The sequence below is a fragment of the Spea bombifrons genome, chromosome 2 (genome assembly GCF_027358695.1).
Source record: "Spea bombifrons isolate aSpeBom1 chromosome 2, aSpeBom1.2.pri, whole genome shotgun sequence".
In the NCBI taxonomy this organism is placed as follows: domain Eukaryota; kingdom Metazoa; phylum Chordata; class Amphibia; order Anura; family Pelobatidae; genus Spea; species Spea bombifrons.
This window is the reverse complement of record NC_071088.1, coordinates 19,540,718-19,558,331: the sequence shown is the minus strand read 5'-3', so window position 1 is coordinate 19,558,331 and position 17,614 is coordinate 19,540,718. Positions and strand designations below refer to the sequence as shown.

The window sequence follows — 17,614 nt, the reverse complement described above, 5'->3', positions numbered from 1 at the left end:
GTGCATACCATGATTGACCGGGATGACCCCTTCCCTCCTCACATCGCATGTGTTGTGTTTTGTAGACCGGTGACTCCTGTTACATTGGTCACGAATCCCACCTAATTATAGGCCGTCATAAAGACATTTCACAGCCCTCTGCACAATACACTGCAGGGCTGGGAGCCCACAGAGATTAGTTGGCGAGGACAGAGAGATGACAGGGATCTTACGCCCTTTATGTTTGTAAATAGTGACTGTTTATGTAATCTTGCATTAATACGTGCCCGCAACAACTGCTGCCCTTGGACTGCTATTCTCATAACCCTTAGCCAGCCTCTAGCTGACCGAGGGTGCAGGGAGTTGTAGGTAAACAGCTTGAGGGCCGCTGCTTGCCCATCAGTGTAGTATTTTTATTAACCTCTGTGATGTAACACGGCCCCTCAATGGATTCCTAAGGTACCTTGGGTTTTCAGCAGTGTCACAAAGTCCTCTAATGGCATAATTACTGCTATTCAGTACCTTAGTAAATAGTTAATTGTGGCCTATATTTCTAGCTATACGGTTTCTGTTTGTGGTGAATGGGATGTGAGTGTAATACTAATATGCCTTGCCTTTAATTTTGTTAATGGGTTTTCCAAGTAAGCAGCATATCCTTGGAGACTCGAATCTGCCATCCCTGAATAACGTGTGTGTGTGTGTGTGTGTGTGTGTGTGAATGGCCGGCGACATTCTGCTGTGACGGCCGTGTCCGTGGAACGCCGTGTGTTTCTTATAATGATATCGAGATCAGACCTGTATAATTTGTATAATTTGCTTGCTGTGTTTATAGAAATGTCACAGAACTTAGTCATCTCACCCCAAAAGCGCCTATTAGCATATTTTCCGCCAAGTATATATGAGGCCGCTAAATTTAATTTCTCAAACATCATTTTATTGGGAATATTAACTCTGCCCTATACGATGTGGTCATACAGAAGTGTTTGGGGATATAATGCGTGTATAATATGAGTATTATGTAATCAGAGCGTTTGGTGCCTGGGAGGATACTACAAGTTTGGCATTGAGAGCCTCGCGTTGAGTCAGTGCCTGCCTTCATCACAGATCACACGTAGCTTGGGTGACGGCATCGACTGTGATTAGATTCGTAGGGACTGTGATTTATTAAGGCGTCCTTCATTGCCATTTCCACTCTTCTTTCTGTTTACTGAGTTGGCGTTTGAGCCGAGTGGGACCTGCTGTACCATATAGGCTGAGCTGGTAGGAGGCACAACCATGAGTTTCTTTCTCATCGAGTACACAAGTCCATGCAAGAGGGGGACACTACAGGTGTGGTTCGCCTGGGGCCCTCAGGACTCTGCCCTGTAACTAACCCTGCTATTACTAACCCAAGTGCACACGAAAACATTATGAACGCTACTGGTTAACTGTAAGGTTCATGGCATAAAGCTGTGTGCTGAAATGGTTAAGCCAGCGGCGTATGCCTTTGGGGATTCTATGAAATAATTATAGTCCTCCCACGGCTTATCATGCAAACGCAAATTTTCTTTCTGCTCGTCTCTTCCTGAGGTTCTTTTTTTTTAACCCCTTCATTACCATACCGGAGCAGTGGTTTGGGCATCGAATGAAGGCATGTAAAATCCTGTATGAGCCCCATGAGCATTTAACCCAGAGCTTTGGTGAGCTGGGTTGAGGCGCCGTTACCCATTCCTATACCTGAGTACAGCGTGACATACATAATCATCATGCGATCACGTTACCGTATAATTCATCTTCATTGTCATTTCCAGAATTTATCAAAATGAATGCTAGAAGCCTGCAGTACTTACCAGATAAGAAAACATGCAGCTTTATTTTTCTAAATCCTCTCTGAGCTACTAATTTGGTGGCAGGGCTTGCTTTCTTATTGATAAGTAACTAAAGCTTTTAGAAAGGCTCTTTATATACCAGCGCCCTAACTTGGCCGAGGTTAGTGAGTATATATATGTGGGTCTGTCTGTTCCACTCTTTCCTTGTAATTTTAGATCTTGCATTTTGGTGACATTTTATACCCACCAAGCATCCCGAGACATCAGAAGGGGAAAGAGTAACAGAAGGTTTTGAGCCTTAAGTGTGGAGGGCTCAGAATGGTCTAGTTATATTATTATTAAAGTGACACTTCAGCCATTATGGAATGTTTTGTTTGTTTTTTTACTTCATGCAAATGCATCCGAATCCCCCCTATGCATTGGCACTGTATTCCCACCCCAGGAGATGTTTGCCCGATGCATCTCTTGCTTACCAGCGCAACATGCTAATACCCGCTGCCAACCTCCGCTGTTATAATGCAAAAATAACAAAGTAAAAATAAAGTAAAACAAATATTTTGATCAAACTGAAATGCAGAAAGCTGCACTTAGTTCTCTGAGAGACTGTCTTTATCTCCTAGGGTTTTTTTAACCTGTCACATGCTACGATTTATCATACTAGATATTCAATAGCTAATAATTAAGGCTTCTGCTATGGTAAATGGTTGGACCAAGGACACTTTGTATCTTTTGCTACCCTTCCCTGTTGCAACATATTTTGGCCTGAATGACTCTGTCCCCCATAGGGCCGCCGGAATACGATTAGCTCGTGGCTGTGTCGGACACCTGTAATATTTACTAGTTACGGTGCACTCAGTGGGGAAAGGCTATTGATCGGGATGCACACGCTTCACTTACTTTACGTCTGCCTCTTGCTTTTACTGATCATTAATTATGCAAATGAGTGCTTAGCTGTTATGGAAAGTATAGGTGTGTGATAGATCGGCGATGGGGAAGACGCTTCGGGAGGGCTTGCACTTATCCAAGTCCTTAAGTCTCTCTCTCTTTTTTGAATGAAATGCAGATTTAAAAGGACAGTCATTTTGTAAAATGAAGAGAAACAAATGTTTTAAGTACCGGTGTGTGGAGTAAACGTAGCTCTGTAGAGACCTGTGTGGAGGTAATGACTGAGAAATATTTACTTTAATAATTTTACGCAAATAAGGAAACACACCCAAAGTTGGCAATGTGAATGACTTCTGGAGTTTATCAAGCTCTGAGTTGAATAATATTTTGCTCATGTAATGTTACGCAGAAATTAAATTATATCCCGGATATGTAATTAGCGCTGGCAGAGTTCTGCAAATATCCCTCATTCTTTAACCCCTTTAAATGGTCTGCTGAACTAATCCCCGTCTGAGTGCACTTCAGGAGAAGAGGCTAGGCGCATGCTGCCTAACACCTGATTATAAGCACAGAAGTCACCTGATTCAAATTAAAACTTCAAACACTATATAAATGCACTTTGGTCGGTGCTCATTACAGATACACGGGATGGGCATAAAGCTATCCTGAATCGAGACCAAGGACAGATTAAGGTCTAAGCCTTTGTATCAAGGAAAGTGAGCCGACTAGATGGGGCTAAATGTTTTTTTTTTGCCGTCAGATTCTATGACAGTATAAGGTATTGTTTTTGGGAGTGGTGTATTGTAAACGGACGTATATGAAATAATGAGCAGGAGAGAAGTCAATATATCATACGGTTTCCTTAACCGAAATGTCAGTTGCTTCAGGAAACTGAAGTGATGCACTCCTTGTGTCCTGTCTACCCATTGTACAGCGCTGCGGAATATGACGGCGCTATATATGACAATAAATAATAATAATAACTTTGAATGTTCCTAGCACATGATCTGTATGCTGATTTTAAATATTTATTTTGCAATGCCTTTTGCTTTAAAGTAAATACACACCAAACACCCTGAGAACGTCTATCATGGTAGGATGGCACCCTGTTTATTCTTTGAGAGACTCCAGTGACCTCTGCAGATTTCGTGATGGTAAAAGCATGTATTGAACTTTTGTGACAAAGATCTGTAGCCTTTTGGAGCCTCGGCGACCACCTGCCAACGCCGCTTTGTGTCTGCTTAAATCTGTTTTGTGTCTGCTTTTGTGCGCTTAAGAAAATCTACTCTCAACAGTAACTGATTAGTACTTTACAAAATGCCTGCCCATTTGCTAAAATCCTGCATTGAAGGTTGCCATGGTGATGCCAGTTCCAGGGGCTTCGGGCCTATGAATTAGAGTTAAATCTTAATCGTGTGTATATATATATATATATATCTAAAAACAATATAGCTCTTCTGAAAGAGATTCACAACCACGCACTAAAGGAGAGAACGCTTTCCTTTTTGGATGTATGGTAGAGCGGTTATTTAAGGAAGAGCGGGTTCTTTAGTATGGAAGCCGTGAGCCCCTTCACCCCCCTTCTTGTCTCCCAGTGACTCAGAGAAGGAGGCAACGAGCGGGGCCCGGAATAGCTCTGATGCTGTCATCTGTGGACAGCCGCTGATTTTCCAGTTTTCGCAGGCTTATCAGGCTTCCCCTAATCCTTTAGTCGTAGTTTTTGCTGTTTTGGAGGTGGCCAGTTGACTTCTGGAATCCGCGATTAGCTGCTGGACTGGCTCCTCTGCTTTCTTCCCCTCCAGCCTCTGTTTTTTTTCACTCTACATACCTGTCTTTTCTTCCTTTAAATTACAATTGTGTTTTTTGCCTTTTTCGAGGAAAGGGAGAGAAAATTACCTCCCCAGTCACAAGCGCACTTCTTTTGATTTACGTCTTGTTTTTCTTTCTTGCACTTTGTTTACTTTATTCGATTAGTTGCTTTTTTCTCTTTAACCACCTCTCTCAGCCCTCCCTCGCTAGCTGTGTTTTCTGATTGTGCCTTCGTTTCTATATTGTTTTTTTTTTCTTTCACGTTCTTAGCTCTGTTCTCGCTCATTCCTTCATTCCCCTTCTTTCTTTCAACCTAGTTTTTTTTTTGTGCTGTTGCTTATCTCGTTCTCGGTTTTTTTGCTTATCCTCATTTACTCATCACTCGCCCCCATCTTATCGGGAAGCGCAGATGCCAGAATGACCCCCAGGCACAAACCATACCCTTCTTCTCTGGCTGCCCTGATTGAAGGCACTCAACGGCCTTTCTTGTTCCTCGTCACAGATTTCAATTACGGCACAGACGGTTTCGACGCCGAAGGGAATGAGGAGCAGAAGAGCTCCCGCGAAGGCTCGGAGACCATGCCCTATATCGATGAGTCTCCCACCATGTCTCCCCAACTCAGTGCCAGGAGCCAGGACAGCGTGGATGGGGTCTCTCCTACCCCCACCGAGGTGTTGCTGCCAGGGGTAAGATAAGAATGCCTCAAAGTTTTGTGTTCCTTGTTTGACCTTTTCTGCTGCCACCCATCATGGAATTACAGTATTTGCTTATGAGGTTGTTTTAGATACAGTGATGTCTTTATAAAATGTTTATAATTTGTAAAGGATCTTTTCGGTGTAAACGTGTTTAGAGCTTGTACTGTAGGCTAGTTGCATCCAGACCCTCACATAAATCATCAATCTGAAAAAAAAATGACCGTGGCTTAAGTTCTATTTGTCATTAATAACATACGGCAGATTGCCAGCCTCACTGCGACAGGATTTGCACTATTTTGGTTATATCACTCACATGTTTTCTAGCCCCTATGTAGTTAACTGTGAATTGTAATTAAATAGCAATTAAACCGCTAGATTAATCTCTTTGCTGCTGTGGTACAGAGTATTGAAAAGTAGCCAGAGGCAGAGAAAGGCTTTAACATCCTCAAACTGAAGAAGCATAAGGTATCTGAGACCCCCATATTTGATAAACGCAGAAAAGCGGAATGGTCCCCTCGCAGTCACTTTATGGTGGCCACCAATGATGAGGAGCACAAAGGGACTTTTACAAATGAGTAGAATTTGTTTAATTCAGTAATGAGTGCGTCATACAAGTCTGGACTGATAAAGGTCTTGTATGATGCACTCTTTATTGACTTAAACTTTCTACCTATTTGTGAAAGTCGCGTGTGCTCCTCCTCATGGAATGATATGACTGCTGGCTTGTGGATGCACCTGGGCGATGGAGATTCCAGAAGGCTGTGTGTCCTGGTTATATATTTATATTTCACTTAGTTGTGTGGCCTGCCTCTCCCTTTCCTGACTGCTTGGATATCCAATATGTCAGAAATTACTCAGATCAGACACAGAGAAGTAGCTTTTCAGATCTTTGATATGAAGAGGAGTTAAATCTAATCCAGCCACGCAAGTCTTATGTAACAACTGAAAGCATGATCTATAGTATGATGGCTAGACCAGAGCTTAGGTACCTGCGTAATGACATCGTTTTCATTTGGTTTAGACATCCCTTTGCCTTTCCCTCAAACGCAGTGGAATAAACAGAGGCTAAAATGAGTATTAATTTACAGTGTGTTAAATCTTACTGTGTATTCCAGCCCTTGTTTTTATTATATATATAAAACCAGTGAATTACTCTTTCAGCGTTTACACTCCGTGTTAAAGGCATTTATCTATGCACTGCAGAGCCCTGTAAACCTATTGGGTACGCAGAATGCTACATTTCTCTAGTGCTTGTTTTCAGCTTCTTTACTCGGTATGCGCTGATCCTTTTGCTGTTTATAAGAGTAAGGAATGTTTTCTGTAGCTTTAGATTTTATGGCTGGATGTTTTGTTTTTTTTTTAAATTATTATTCTCTATCCTTATCAGCCCCTATACTGCTGCCCATGTCTCACTTAGATGTTTTATGATTAGTATTGCTTTTGACAAAGGGAGGGGAGACTCTCAAACGCTCGTCCTTAAAATGGAATTAGTCCAATTTAAACGGAATTCTATATTGCACAACTCCTTTTTTCAATCGAAGGTTTTGATTTCTTCATCGACTTTACCTCCTTTACCTCAATTGCATTGAAGGACCTTTCTGCTGGTATTTTTAGAATATTGTGGGAAGATACATGGCTTATTCTTACAGATGAAGGGCCAGGGGAAGAAGAATAACTGCTCTTTGGTAATGATAAATAGGGAGCTGGCCCCAAGCTCTTGTCCTTAAGTAACTCTTCCCACTATGGCTTTCATTACATCATGATTTTTATCATGATGTGATGGTTCCTTTTATTTCCTTTAAATTCTGCCAATAAATTGTTTAATACGTACGATTAGTATGACTTTAATAACCCACCCATGCGCTCCACACATCACTATAAAATAAAGGACATAGATGTTGTAAAGTGAATTGCTATAGATTTCCAGCTTTGTTTACAATGCACTTTGTTGCAGAGTTGTGATCACCAGTGCTCTTTTATGACTTCATGACTTTAGCAATTTAGTTATTTGATCAACAGTATAAAGTTGTTTTTTTGTGTTTCAACATGTTTATTCCAAATTTATAGAGTATAGGCTAAGCATTAAAACCATAATGGTCATTACACAAGAGTTTGCCATATAATATTCACATTATCCAGTGATAAACATTGTTCAGTTCAGTGTTTGAATGTTGAGCGATGAGCTGAGTGAAGTCCAATATCTCCAGTAGCATTTGTGTATTGACCGTCTCGTTATACAGTCTTGGATCTTCATGCATGCATACAGTCTGGTCACATGGTGCCCTGAGTACCCATCGATGCCAAAGGCTGATCAGGATTTTAGCAAAAATAAAGAGAAGAAAACCAAGAAAAACAAACTATTCAAAACTCTGTCATGGACAACTTCACTATCCTATCCTAACACTTCTAGTGAAGGGTCTTGCCAAGTTTCTCCCTTATCAGGACATTTTTTTTTTTTTAAGGAATAAGTTTTGGTTCCAGTCATCAGGAAAGTAAGATGTATTTGTGTCTGATGTCTTTTGTTCGGTGGAATGAGCTGCATTATACCAGGGCTGCCCAGCTTGTGGTCTCTGCATCCCCTTTTAGCCCTGTGCTCTGTATTTCTCAGAGGTGCACAGAGTGCAGGAGCTTCGTACCCCTTCCTGAGGACAGTCCTTGGAAAGAGCGTTCTCTTACTTCCCGGTGGCTGATACTGCTGTTCTGTCCTAAAGCACGCCTCCCTCTACCTTACCTCCCTACAACCTTTAATAATATGTATATATTAAATGTCATTTAATAAGCAGCCATCAAACACCATGTATAAAGCCCTGTCCCCACCTCTTTCCCCATTCTCTCCCACCGGCAGTGTTTAAAACCTCCGGAGAACCAGGGTTAGAGTCAAATGTGTTTCACATGGCGGCTGGGCTGGAGAAATACTTACTATAAAGAAACAGACACGGCTACAGCTACGATGCCGCCCAAATCTGAACTTAAAATGAAATCCCTTTTCTGTTTGGGAGCAGCTGGTGCCAATGTGCTTTTTTGTTCAGGCAGTAATCATTTTCTACATATGTACAGGAACCTATTAAGTTTCAAAAGAAAATCGAGGTTTCATGATTTACTAAAATACCCAAAGTCTTATTTTATATAAAAGCTTTCGCTTACCAGGAAAACCAAAGGCTCTCAGTGAAATGCCACCCACCTCTATTCAGATTTTAATCCTCCTCCCCCTCTCCCCACGCTTTTGCCTCTGGTTTTGTACTTGGTAAGCGTCCAGGATCCAGCGACACTTTTGACAGCTTTCCAAAGCCAAAAATCCTTGTCATAAATGTGCAGAAACACTGATTTCAAGTTGGGGTTGATGGCAAACGATTGGGCGGTTGTATATAAAAATAAAAATATATATTTTAGCAAGATGTCCATAAAAAGGTGATATTGTCCTGTTTGATGGTATTTAAAGTCCCTCTAAAGGTAGGCAGTGGGTGGATATACACATAATAAATATATATATATATATATATATATATATACATATATTTTGACACAATGTGACCTTTCATGGTCCGTACAGAGGCTACAAGGTCTTTGGACCAAGTGCTGTTCATAAAGTCAAATTGATAAATGTTGAACAATAAGAAGAAACTTTTCTTCGGTTTCCATGGCGAATGCTCTGTACTCTGCATAAATAGTACGTTTGTCACATCTATGTATTGCTTGGCGTGGTTTCTGTTTGCGTAGACAATCCCAGTCGCTTCAAGATTGCTGTTTCTGAATGATTCGATGAATATATTTCTGGGTTTTTGGGACTGTCTGTATATTTTTATAGAGTGCATTTTTTATTTTAACTTTAAAACCAGAAGTGTGAGGTGACCCTTAGAAATAATATATTGATCATCTTCTAAAATGTTATATATCGATTGGCCAGCTCACATACCCCTAAAGGGAGAAGAAAAAATAAAACCGCGGAATCTAACACAGAATCTAAATACTACAACCACCTGGTCTTAAAACTTTAACCCCGAGTCCGCGCTGTGTATTACTTCAGCATATTGCTAAATATGACTTTCATTAAGGTTGCCACAGAAACGCGCCCTACCTGTACAGCTGGACATGCGTTTCACCTACATAGGCTACCCGTTTACGCACGATGTTATGGCCGGCAGGGCTGTAGCACGCTGTGATACTCATACCCAGAAAGCATTCTGAGCTCCCAGAAAAGAGGGGCATCAAGGGAGGGAAGAGGGAATCGGGTCCCAAAGAGGGACTGTCCTGCTTTAAAAGGGGCACATGGAAGGTATGAGATAATAAAAACAGCAGCACAGCTTTCCTATTCATCCTCTGTAGAAGCGCTATACTACCTGTTTTAAAATATAGCATAACAAACAATTTATACGGCTTCATCTGGCATTTTAGTTTGTGTAATTCTGGCCCGTTTATATTTTCATTCACTCACTGGCCACTTTATTGGGTACGCCTGTTCAATTGCTTAACACAAATAGCTAATCAGCCAATCACATGGCAGCAACTCAAAGCATTTAGGCATGTAGACGTGGTCAAGACAACTTGCCAAAGTTGAAACCGAGCATCAGAATGAGGAAGAAAGGGGATTTAAGTGACTTTGACCGTGAGATGTTTGTTGTTGCCGGACGGGCTGGTCTGAGTATTTCAGAAACTGCTGATCTACTGGGATTTTCACGCACAACCATCTCCAGGGTTTACAGAGAATGGTCGGAAAAAGAGAAAATATCCAGTGAGCAGCAGTTGTGTGGAAAATACCTTGTGGATGTCAGAGGGCAGAGGAGAATGGGCAGACTGGTTCGAGATGACAGAAAGGCAACAGTAACTCAAATAACCACTCATTACAACCAAGGAATGCAGAAAACATCTCTGAACGCACAACATGTCGAACCTTGAAGCAGATGGGCTACAGCAGCAGAAGACCACACCGGGTGCCACTCCTGTCAGCTAAGAACAGGAAACTGAGGCTACAATTTGCACCGGCTCACCAAAATTCTACAACGTAAAACTGGAACGTTGCCTGGTCTGATGAGTATCGATTACAGCTGTGACATTCAGATGGTAGGGTCGGACTTTGGCGTAAACAACATGAAAGCATAGATCCATCCTGCCTTGTATCAACAGTTCAGGCTGATGGGGGTGTAATTGTGTGGGGGACATTTTCTTGGCACACTTTGGACCCCTTAGTACCAATTGAGCATCGTTCAAACTAAACAGCCTACCCGACTATTGTTGATGACCATGTCCATCCCTGTATGACCACCGTGTACTCATCTTCTGCTCTCTGAGGAATGTTTCCAGCACCTTGTAGAAAGTATGCTACGAAGAATGAAGGCAAAAGGTGGTCCAACCAAGTACTAGCAAGGTTACCTTATAAAGTGGCCAGTGAGTGTAATTGTAGCTTCTAGTTATGTGACCAAAAAAATGCATTGGCAGGTTGAAAATCTACATTATCATAGTAGCATAAAAAAGTTAATTTAAGTTTTGCGTTTTATACAGTTTAAACGATTTGAAGAAATAAATAAATGGCCATGTTCGATAAATATGCAGCTCTTGGTATAACTAAATTATTTTTATTAAAACTCCCTGTGGTTTGTACTTTTGGGTTTAAAGGTTCACCGTGTGGAAGCTGAGTCCTCTCCCTTTTCCTCACCGCAACTTACAAAGGTTGCCTGAACCTGTAATCAGTCATTACCAAGTGCTTTTTTTTTCCTCCCCAGATCATTGTGCAGCTGAGCAGATTTGAAAACTGCAATAAATTCATATTGCATAATTCATAAGCATTCCTTCTGAGTAACCTATGGGAGCCGCCATCCTGACAATTTTTCCACCACATTGTGGTTAATTCACTAAGGTGAGAATTGTCATGATGGTTGTGATTTTAGCTCCATGACTCCACGGTACATTATTAAGCTCTAACCCCAGGAAGCTTCTGCTACAGGAAGAGCTTGGCCGTCCCTGTATTATGTATCAGACCTGTCCAAAGAGGCCAAAAGATTCAGACAATTTTTTTGGGCTTAGTTTATGTCCCGGAAATTTAGTTCCCTGTCCATTTGGTTCAGCCATTTTTAATTTGGCAACGAATTGCCGAATTTACAATTTACCGTAAATTTGCAATTCATAGGAAGACTATGATATATAGTTAAATCAGTAGGACTTCTTCCAACGTGTCCTCACACGCTGTATTATACAGTATACAGGGCCAGCTCTGCCCTTCACACTGGAGAAACATACCAGTGTTGACCCTTTTATTATATGTATGCCAAAAACCTGTTTGAATAAATGAATTCAGGTTTTGCACCAATAGGAGGAGAACTTAATAGGACGTTCAGATAGCTGCTCCAAGGGTATACACATGGAGTGGAATGTTTACAAATATATTGCTTGCTTTATTCATTGCATAAAGAAATAGCCCCCTGAGCTCCGAGGCAGGCCTATTGTGTCAGGAAAGCATTTGAGAGCCCCCCTAAAGAAGCTTTTCTCACAGGAAGGTAGAGCCATAGTTATAAAGGGACAGTCCAGCCATCATGTGTACTGTAATGCACACGTCCCCTTCTAAATGATCGTCTTCTTCTTGTAAATGCATGGAGGCATTCTATATGCATTTGTGTCTTGCCGGTGCATTGCGTTATACTCACAGCCAGCCAGCTCGATGCTCTAACGGACGCCCTGCGCAGAAAGCCACAGAGGGGGCAGTGCGCTGCAGCTTCTCCTAAAGGTAATTCATTTTTTTTGTCTAAAGAAAGATAAAGGAGGCAGATCATTTATATTCTGGAACAGCCCAGTAAAGGTATCCTTGGGAACAGTGGGCTGGTAAAAACTTTGGATTCCTGGGATCTGTTGCCGCAAAAGGCCTATCTAGTGCAGTCATTATCAGGTGTTAATTATTCCCTGAAATGAAGAGGCTTAACGAGCTGGAAGGGCTGTTGGTTAATGACCATTGGTCCATTTTCAGTGTTAATTTCTGTAACAGTCTCAGCCCCGCTGTCTGTCGTATCCTAGCGGTGCCCGTTACTGTTTGTAGAGGTGATGGCAGCTCTGTAGTGGGTAATAGCGCTGGCTTCATTTGCTGCCTCTCACTCGCTCTTCCCAGTATAATGAAGTGCTGAGGGATCGGAATACAATAGTGTGTACGTGCCCTCGCTCTCTAGCTTACCGCCTGTTTTCATGCGCGAAGGGTTGCTGCAGCCGCTCTTGGCTTTGGTTCAAGTGGCAGCGTGACTAGACATTGATTTAAGGAACTGCAGCGTTCTGCCGAGGGAAGCGGCCCCTCTCACCCTGATGTGACACAAACCAAAAGATTGCTCAAATGTCTGATTTGAAAGCATTTTCCCTGGCGGTTATCCTCCTGAATCCCTTTTGTCTTATGTTTGGAAAGACTATAACGTACAGTATTCATATGGTTCAGCATTAAAATGTCAGCTAGGAGTGAGTGGGATGTTCAGCCCTTTTTTAACCCTTTAATTACAGTGAGGTTACGATAGTTGAGAAAAGGCTTCTTTCTGTCCTTTCAGTTATCCAAGCATTTAAAATGCTCACATCCTTTGATTTTATATATATATATAAAATGTAATAATATGTAATGTAATATATAATGTATATATTATAATGTTATGTGCCAGGTGGGTCAGGCAGCTGCTTGGGGTTCCTTGACCAGGGGCACTGCCAGTCACTCCAGAAAATACCCCTGATGTGTAGAAGTTTCCCTGGTACGTGACCGCGGTGCAGCAGATGCCTCCACAATGTATGTGGGGGGTACACAAAAGATCTGTGCCCTCGTTATCATTGTAAACGTATAGGAAAGACATGGCGTGAGCGTGGGCTGAGGGCCGTCCTGGTCCACTTCGCGGAAGCTTGGCCATAACGACCAGTATATTTGCAATGCTGATCGGCAAAGATTTGTATCCATTTCTAGAATAGCTTTTTAGGATTAAATAGCACCTGTTATAAAGGAGGAAACAAATGTGCTCCATGCTTTAGAAATATTACTGTAAATATATCCATTTGAATTGTGCTTCTATAGATTTTATTCATCTAGTTTGGGGTCTCTGAATAACAAATTCTATAGTATTTTTTTTTTAAAGACACAGCCTTAATTATACATGGAGGTGACATTGTTTTTTTAAACACATGTATGAGGCGTACCTAAATGAGATTAATAACCGTTCCGGAATAAGACAAGTGCAGGGTGCTGGGCAGTTTGTGGGTTCACAGTCCTGCGCGGTTCTTAATATTTACTTGAAGCAGGTTTTGGCCTTTGGTGAGCCAGCCGTAGCGTCAGCGGATCAGACGTCCGTGCGGAGGATTATTTAGAGTCTGCGGCAGGACCGAGGTGGAAATGTACAATGATTTCTCTGCAGCTCCTCGCCGGCCAGACCTCCATAAAGCTGATGCTCTGTAGCCCCCGTTTTCACCAACGTGTGAAGTAAACCCCGGATTATACACATTTATAGCCAGAGAATTTACATCTTGCTTTTGTGTTGGAATTTTCTCCTTAATCCACTGGTAAAGTCTGACATTTATGTGTAAGAAACCTTGTTGCAAAGCAACGTTGAGTGGCTGTGCATGCGGCGTAATATATGTAGCACTGCTCGGATATTGCGGCTGATACGTTTCATGGATTAACCCCCAAAGAACTTTAACTTGATTGTAACGTCAGAGCTCCTCCGCTTGCTATATGTGTGTTAACATAAACATGAAGCTCTGGGGTTTTCCTGCCACTTCAAAGAGATGCTTCTATAGTGTTATATGGTGCGCACTATATCAGAATATCATACTAGAATGTCATACTAATTATATAACATATATAATAATAATAATAATGGTATACCGTAAATAAGTAATAGGTGGCACCTTGGTGGCATGTATGAACATGCTTAAACACACACGCTTCTTGCCACGTCACCCTGTGCTACATAGAGGGCTTTTTGTGTGCTGACACACACGGCACGGAGGGCTTTGTTTTGTACCTGTGTACGAAGGAATACGGCACACTCAAACCTTCAGGATTGTTTTTCCCCCTTGTGGAGAATAAATAGAATATATATGAGGATGGTGCAGTTTTCCTTTATGGTTTGCAGAGCTGCATTAACTGGGGAAGGCAAGGCGTGCAGTGTGGCGACATCTAGTGGAAATCTGTGGGTACAACGAATATTTCATGCTGCATTATTTATTTATATTACGTCGCATTGTTCCAGTACACGGTATGTTAACACTAAGTGTTGTCATAAGCTAGCCCAGTAATGACAGCTGATGGGCATAACCGTCTCCTTTCTGTATTTATATTGATCTCAAGGAAGTCACGAGTTCCTAGTGAAATGATTTCCTGTTTAATCTCATGAGGGGAAATATAAATGCATTCCTTACTCCACCATGACAATAAAATGCTTTGCTGCTTAATGTGCTTAATCCCAAAGGACTTTGGGTGTTCCTATAAGCATACCTGGGATCTCTCTAAAGGAGCTGATATTAACACTTTAGTAGCCCAGTATGCAAATTCTATGTCGCAACCCTTCAAATGTGTTAACCTGCATTCAAGCAGGGATATCAACCATAATATACTGGCAATGAAAGCACCAGTTGGGAGTCTTATATGCAGTCACAGCAGTGTAGAAGAGGAAGGAGGCACTTCACATGGAGATTGGGGCAAAAACACTCAGAACGCAAACAAAACTACAGGCATGTCACAGTTTCATGGATGGTCACCAAATCGCTAGAACGTTTGCATAAACCTGAAATGGAAACACCTTATCACAATAAGCTTGGTAAACTTACTTCTGTGACCTAGTTATCATCATCATTGAACCACCTGTTTGCAGCCAGTGAGGCCTGTGTCTGGCACCCCAACCCTGGCTTTATTATTACTAATATATATATGGTCGTAATGTAAATAAACATTTCCTGCACTCAGGACTGTTATTACGGTGTTGTGTGTGTTTGCTGATGTTCCTTATTTATGGCATAATTGTTGATGGAAAGTAAAATAAAATACTGCCGTCAGAGAGAGATGGAGCTTGTTGGGCTGTCCGTGGGTCGTTAAACATAATGAGATCTTTCTGTTATGAACAGACCCGTGCGAGGCATCGAAAGGAATCTGATTTCACAGCAGTGCTATTGGCACAATTACTGGGACTGGCCGTCGACGCTTATGTTTACTCTCCGGCTGACTTGATTTACAGGTCAGCGTTTACACGTGGCCGTGGCGTGTGAATAATTGTGTGAGGATGTGGCTCACAGAGCAAACAGGTGCATATACTGCATATTTAGCGGGGTTTATCCTAAAATATTCCTCTGTTCCGGTTCTCTGTATTTCTCGTGTCGCTGCTACAAAAGATCAGCTTCTGTTTCTATGGTGCTGACCGTTTCCATAGTTCAATACAGTGAGGGTGATTCTAGATTATAAACTCGGATGAGCCGGACCTCCCTGACCTTTTGTTTCTAGAAGGCCAAATTGTTCTGTGATGCGCTATGTCCTTTTTGCCCTTTGTATAGCTCTGCAGAATATGATGGAGCTATATCAATTATTAATAGTAATGTATGTAATAATGCCTAATTTAACCAGAGGCCACAGCAGGGCCTTGTCCACAACCTGCAAGGGATTTAATAAATAAAAAAGACCGTACAGCCACAGCCATCTAGCCTTATATTTTCAAGATGGGGTAGAGTAAAGAGTTGGGGTGCACCGGGGCCGGGGAGCATTAAAGGTGCAGACATGCGCATGTTTTACATTTCAGCAATAACCAGTGATGTCCAGGCAGTGGTTACAGTAGATGCCCCCGTCATTGCAGCGGGCGCCATACACTTGTATGCAGGGATGAGCTTATCAACCAGTTCATAGTGTTTCACATATACACGTTGCAGGGCACGGCGATAATGTGGGGACACCATTCACAGAAGAAACTACTGATTGCCTTTCATAATGCATAGTCAAATCAATAGGGGGATTTTTTCAATCTCACACCAGCGCTTGTGATCCCATCATAGTTAAGCTGCACCTGACTGGCTCCAATATGCATGGATTTTCCCTTTTTTTTTTTTTGCAGAAATTTCTTTATCTGGCAAATTAATTTTTAAAATTGTGTTTTACTTGTTAGAATGTGTTCTAGCAAAATGCCACATGCACAGAATTCTTTGCTTTTGATCCTATTCCTGCCTCTATGTTATGGTTTATTTTTTTAATCATGAAACTTTAGACTGCAGGAATGATCTAGAGTGAGAATTACTCGTGTAGAGCCAGCCTTTCTATAATAATAATGTTGCAATGACACCTCTGCACCAACGCTTAATGCGCAGGACTCATGGAATGATCATGTTACAAACAGTCATTTGTACTGACTGTAAGTAACATTATCATAATGTTACCATGGCAACTGCTTCTGCCTGATGACACAAAAGCAACTACGTCTACCATTTTTGGGCTTTCTGTCTTCAGGTTTTACAGCGTAGCCACTAGGGGGCGCCAGAGAGTAACATTACGTCGTGGGTCACAGATAATAATATAGATAATCATATCATCATATAGAAACCCAGGTGCTGTATTTATTTTGCAAATTGTGCTCTCTATTATGTTGTCATTTGGCTTTTTTGTATATATATTTTGTGGCCATAGCTTTTGTTGGGAGAGTATCATCCTATGTTCTACTTTGTGTTCTTGAATATCAATTGTGCTGTTGTTTTGGGAACCGCTCTTTCTGATTTAATGTAACATGTTCGTCTGTTGAATGAAATTGGTGGCATTGGCATCTGTTTAATGCCATAACCCACTATTATATTGCTGTCAATTATGAGTACATTTACTTGTCCCAAATGTTTGTGTTTTTGGCAAATATATAAAGGGTAGTAAAGGGTAGTTGATACTTGTAAAAGTTTTCCCCTTAAAAACCTAAATGTTAGTCCACTAAAAAAAATAGTGCCACAAACAACAATTATAATTTTTTATAAAGACAAACTTGTATTCTCATTAACAGCTGCATAATTGTGAAAATATGGTCAGAATATTCTGCTGAGATGTGAATTTGCTTCAGATGATTCACATCTGGTGCATGAAGTTGCCATGACCTGCAATAGAGCGGCTTCCTGACAGGGAATTATTGCCTAAAAAGTGAACATTGGGCTTATATAATTAGCTTCATTAACTTTCCTGATTAATGTGTTCTTAAAACAAACTAGCCGTCTCTGAATTGTTAGTATGATTGTCTGTGCTGAGGTCGGTATCTTCTGATAATCGGATCTCCTTTGATTTCCGAAGGTTGGACGCCTGAACTATGGTAGCTCGCAGCGGTGAAGGCTGCATGTTACCCAGTTTTTGGCTTATGTCGATTTTATGCATGAACTTTCAGAAACAAAATATCATACGAAACATGTCCATGTATATTAGCTGATTTTATGTCAGACGTTTCACATGATTAGTTGTCGCACCATCTTTGACAGGTCTACGTTAA

At 41.4% G+C, this 17,614-nt stretch overlaps 1 protein-coding gene across 3 annotated transcripts in view; it reads left to right on the top strand.

Annotated features, from left to right (window-relative positions):
• Nucleotides 1-17,614, top strand: part of ABR (ABR activator of RhoGEF and GTPase) — a 129,090-nt gene that overhangs the window by 41,564 nt on the left and 69,912 nt on the right. For all 3 annotated transcript variants that reach the window (XM_053457017.1, XM_053457018.1, XM_053457020.1), the window contains exon 2: nucleotides 4,984-5,168. In XM_053457017.1, the coding sequence (XP_053312992.1) occupies nucleotides 4,984-5,168 (185 nt within the window). The remainder of the gene's footprint in view (nucleotides 1-4,983; nucleotides 5,169-17,614) is intronic.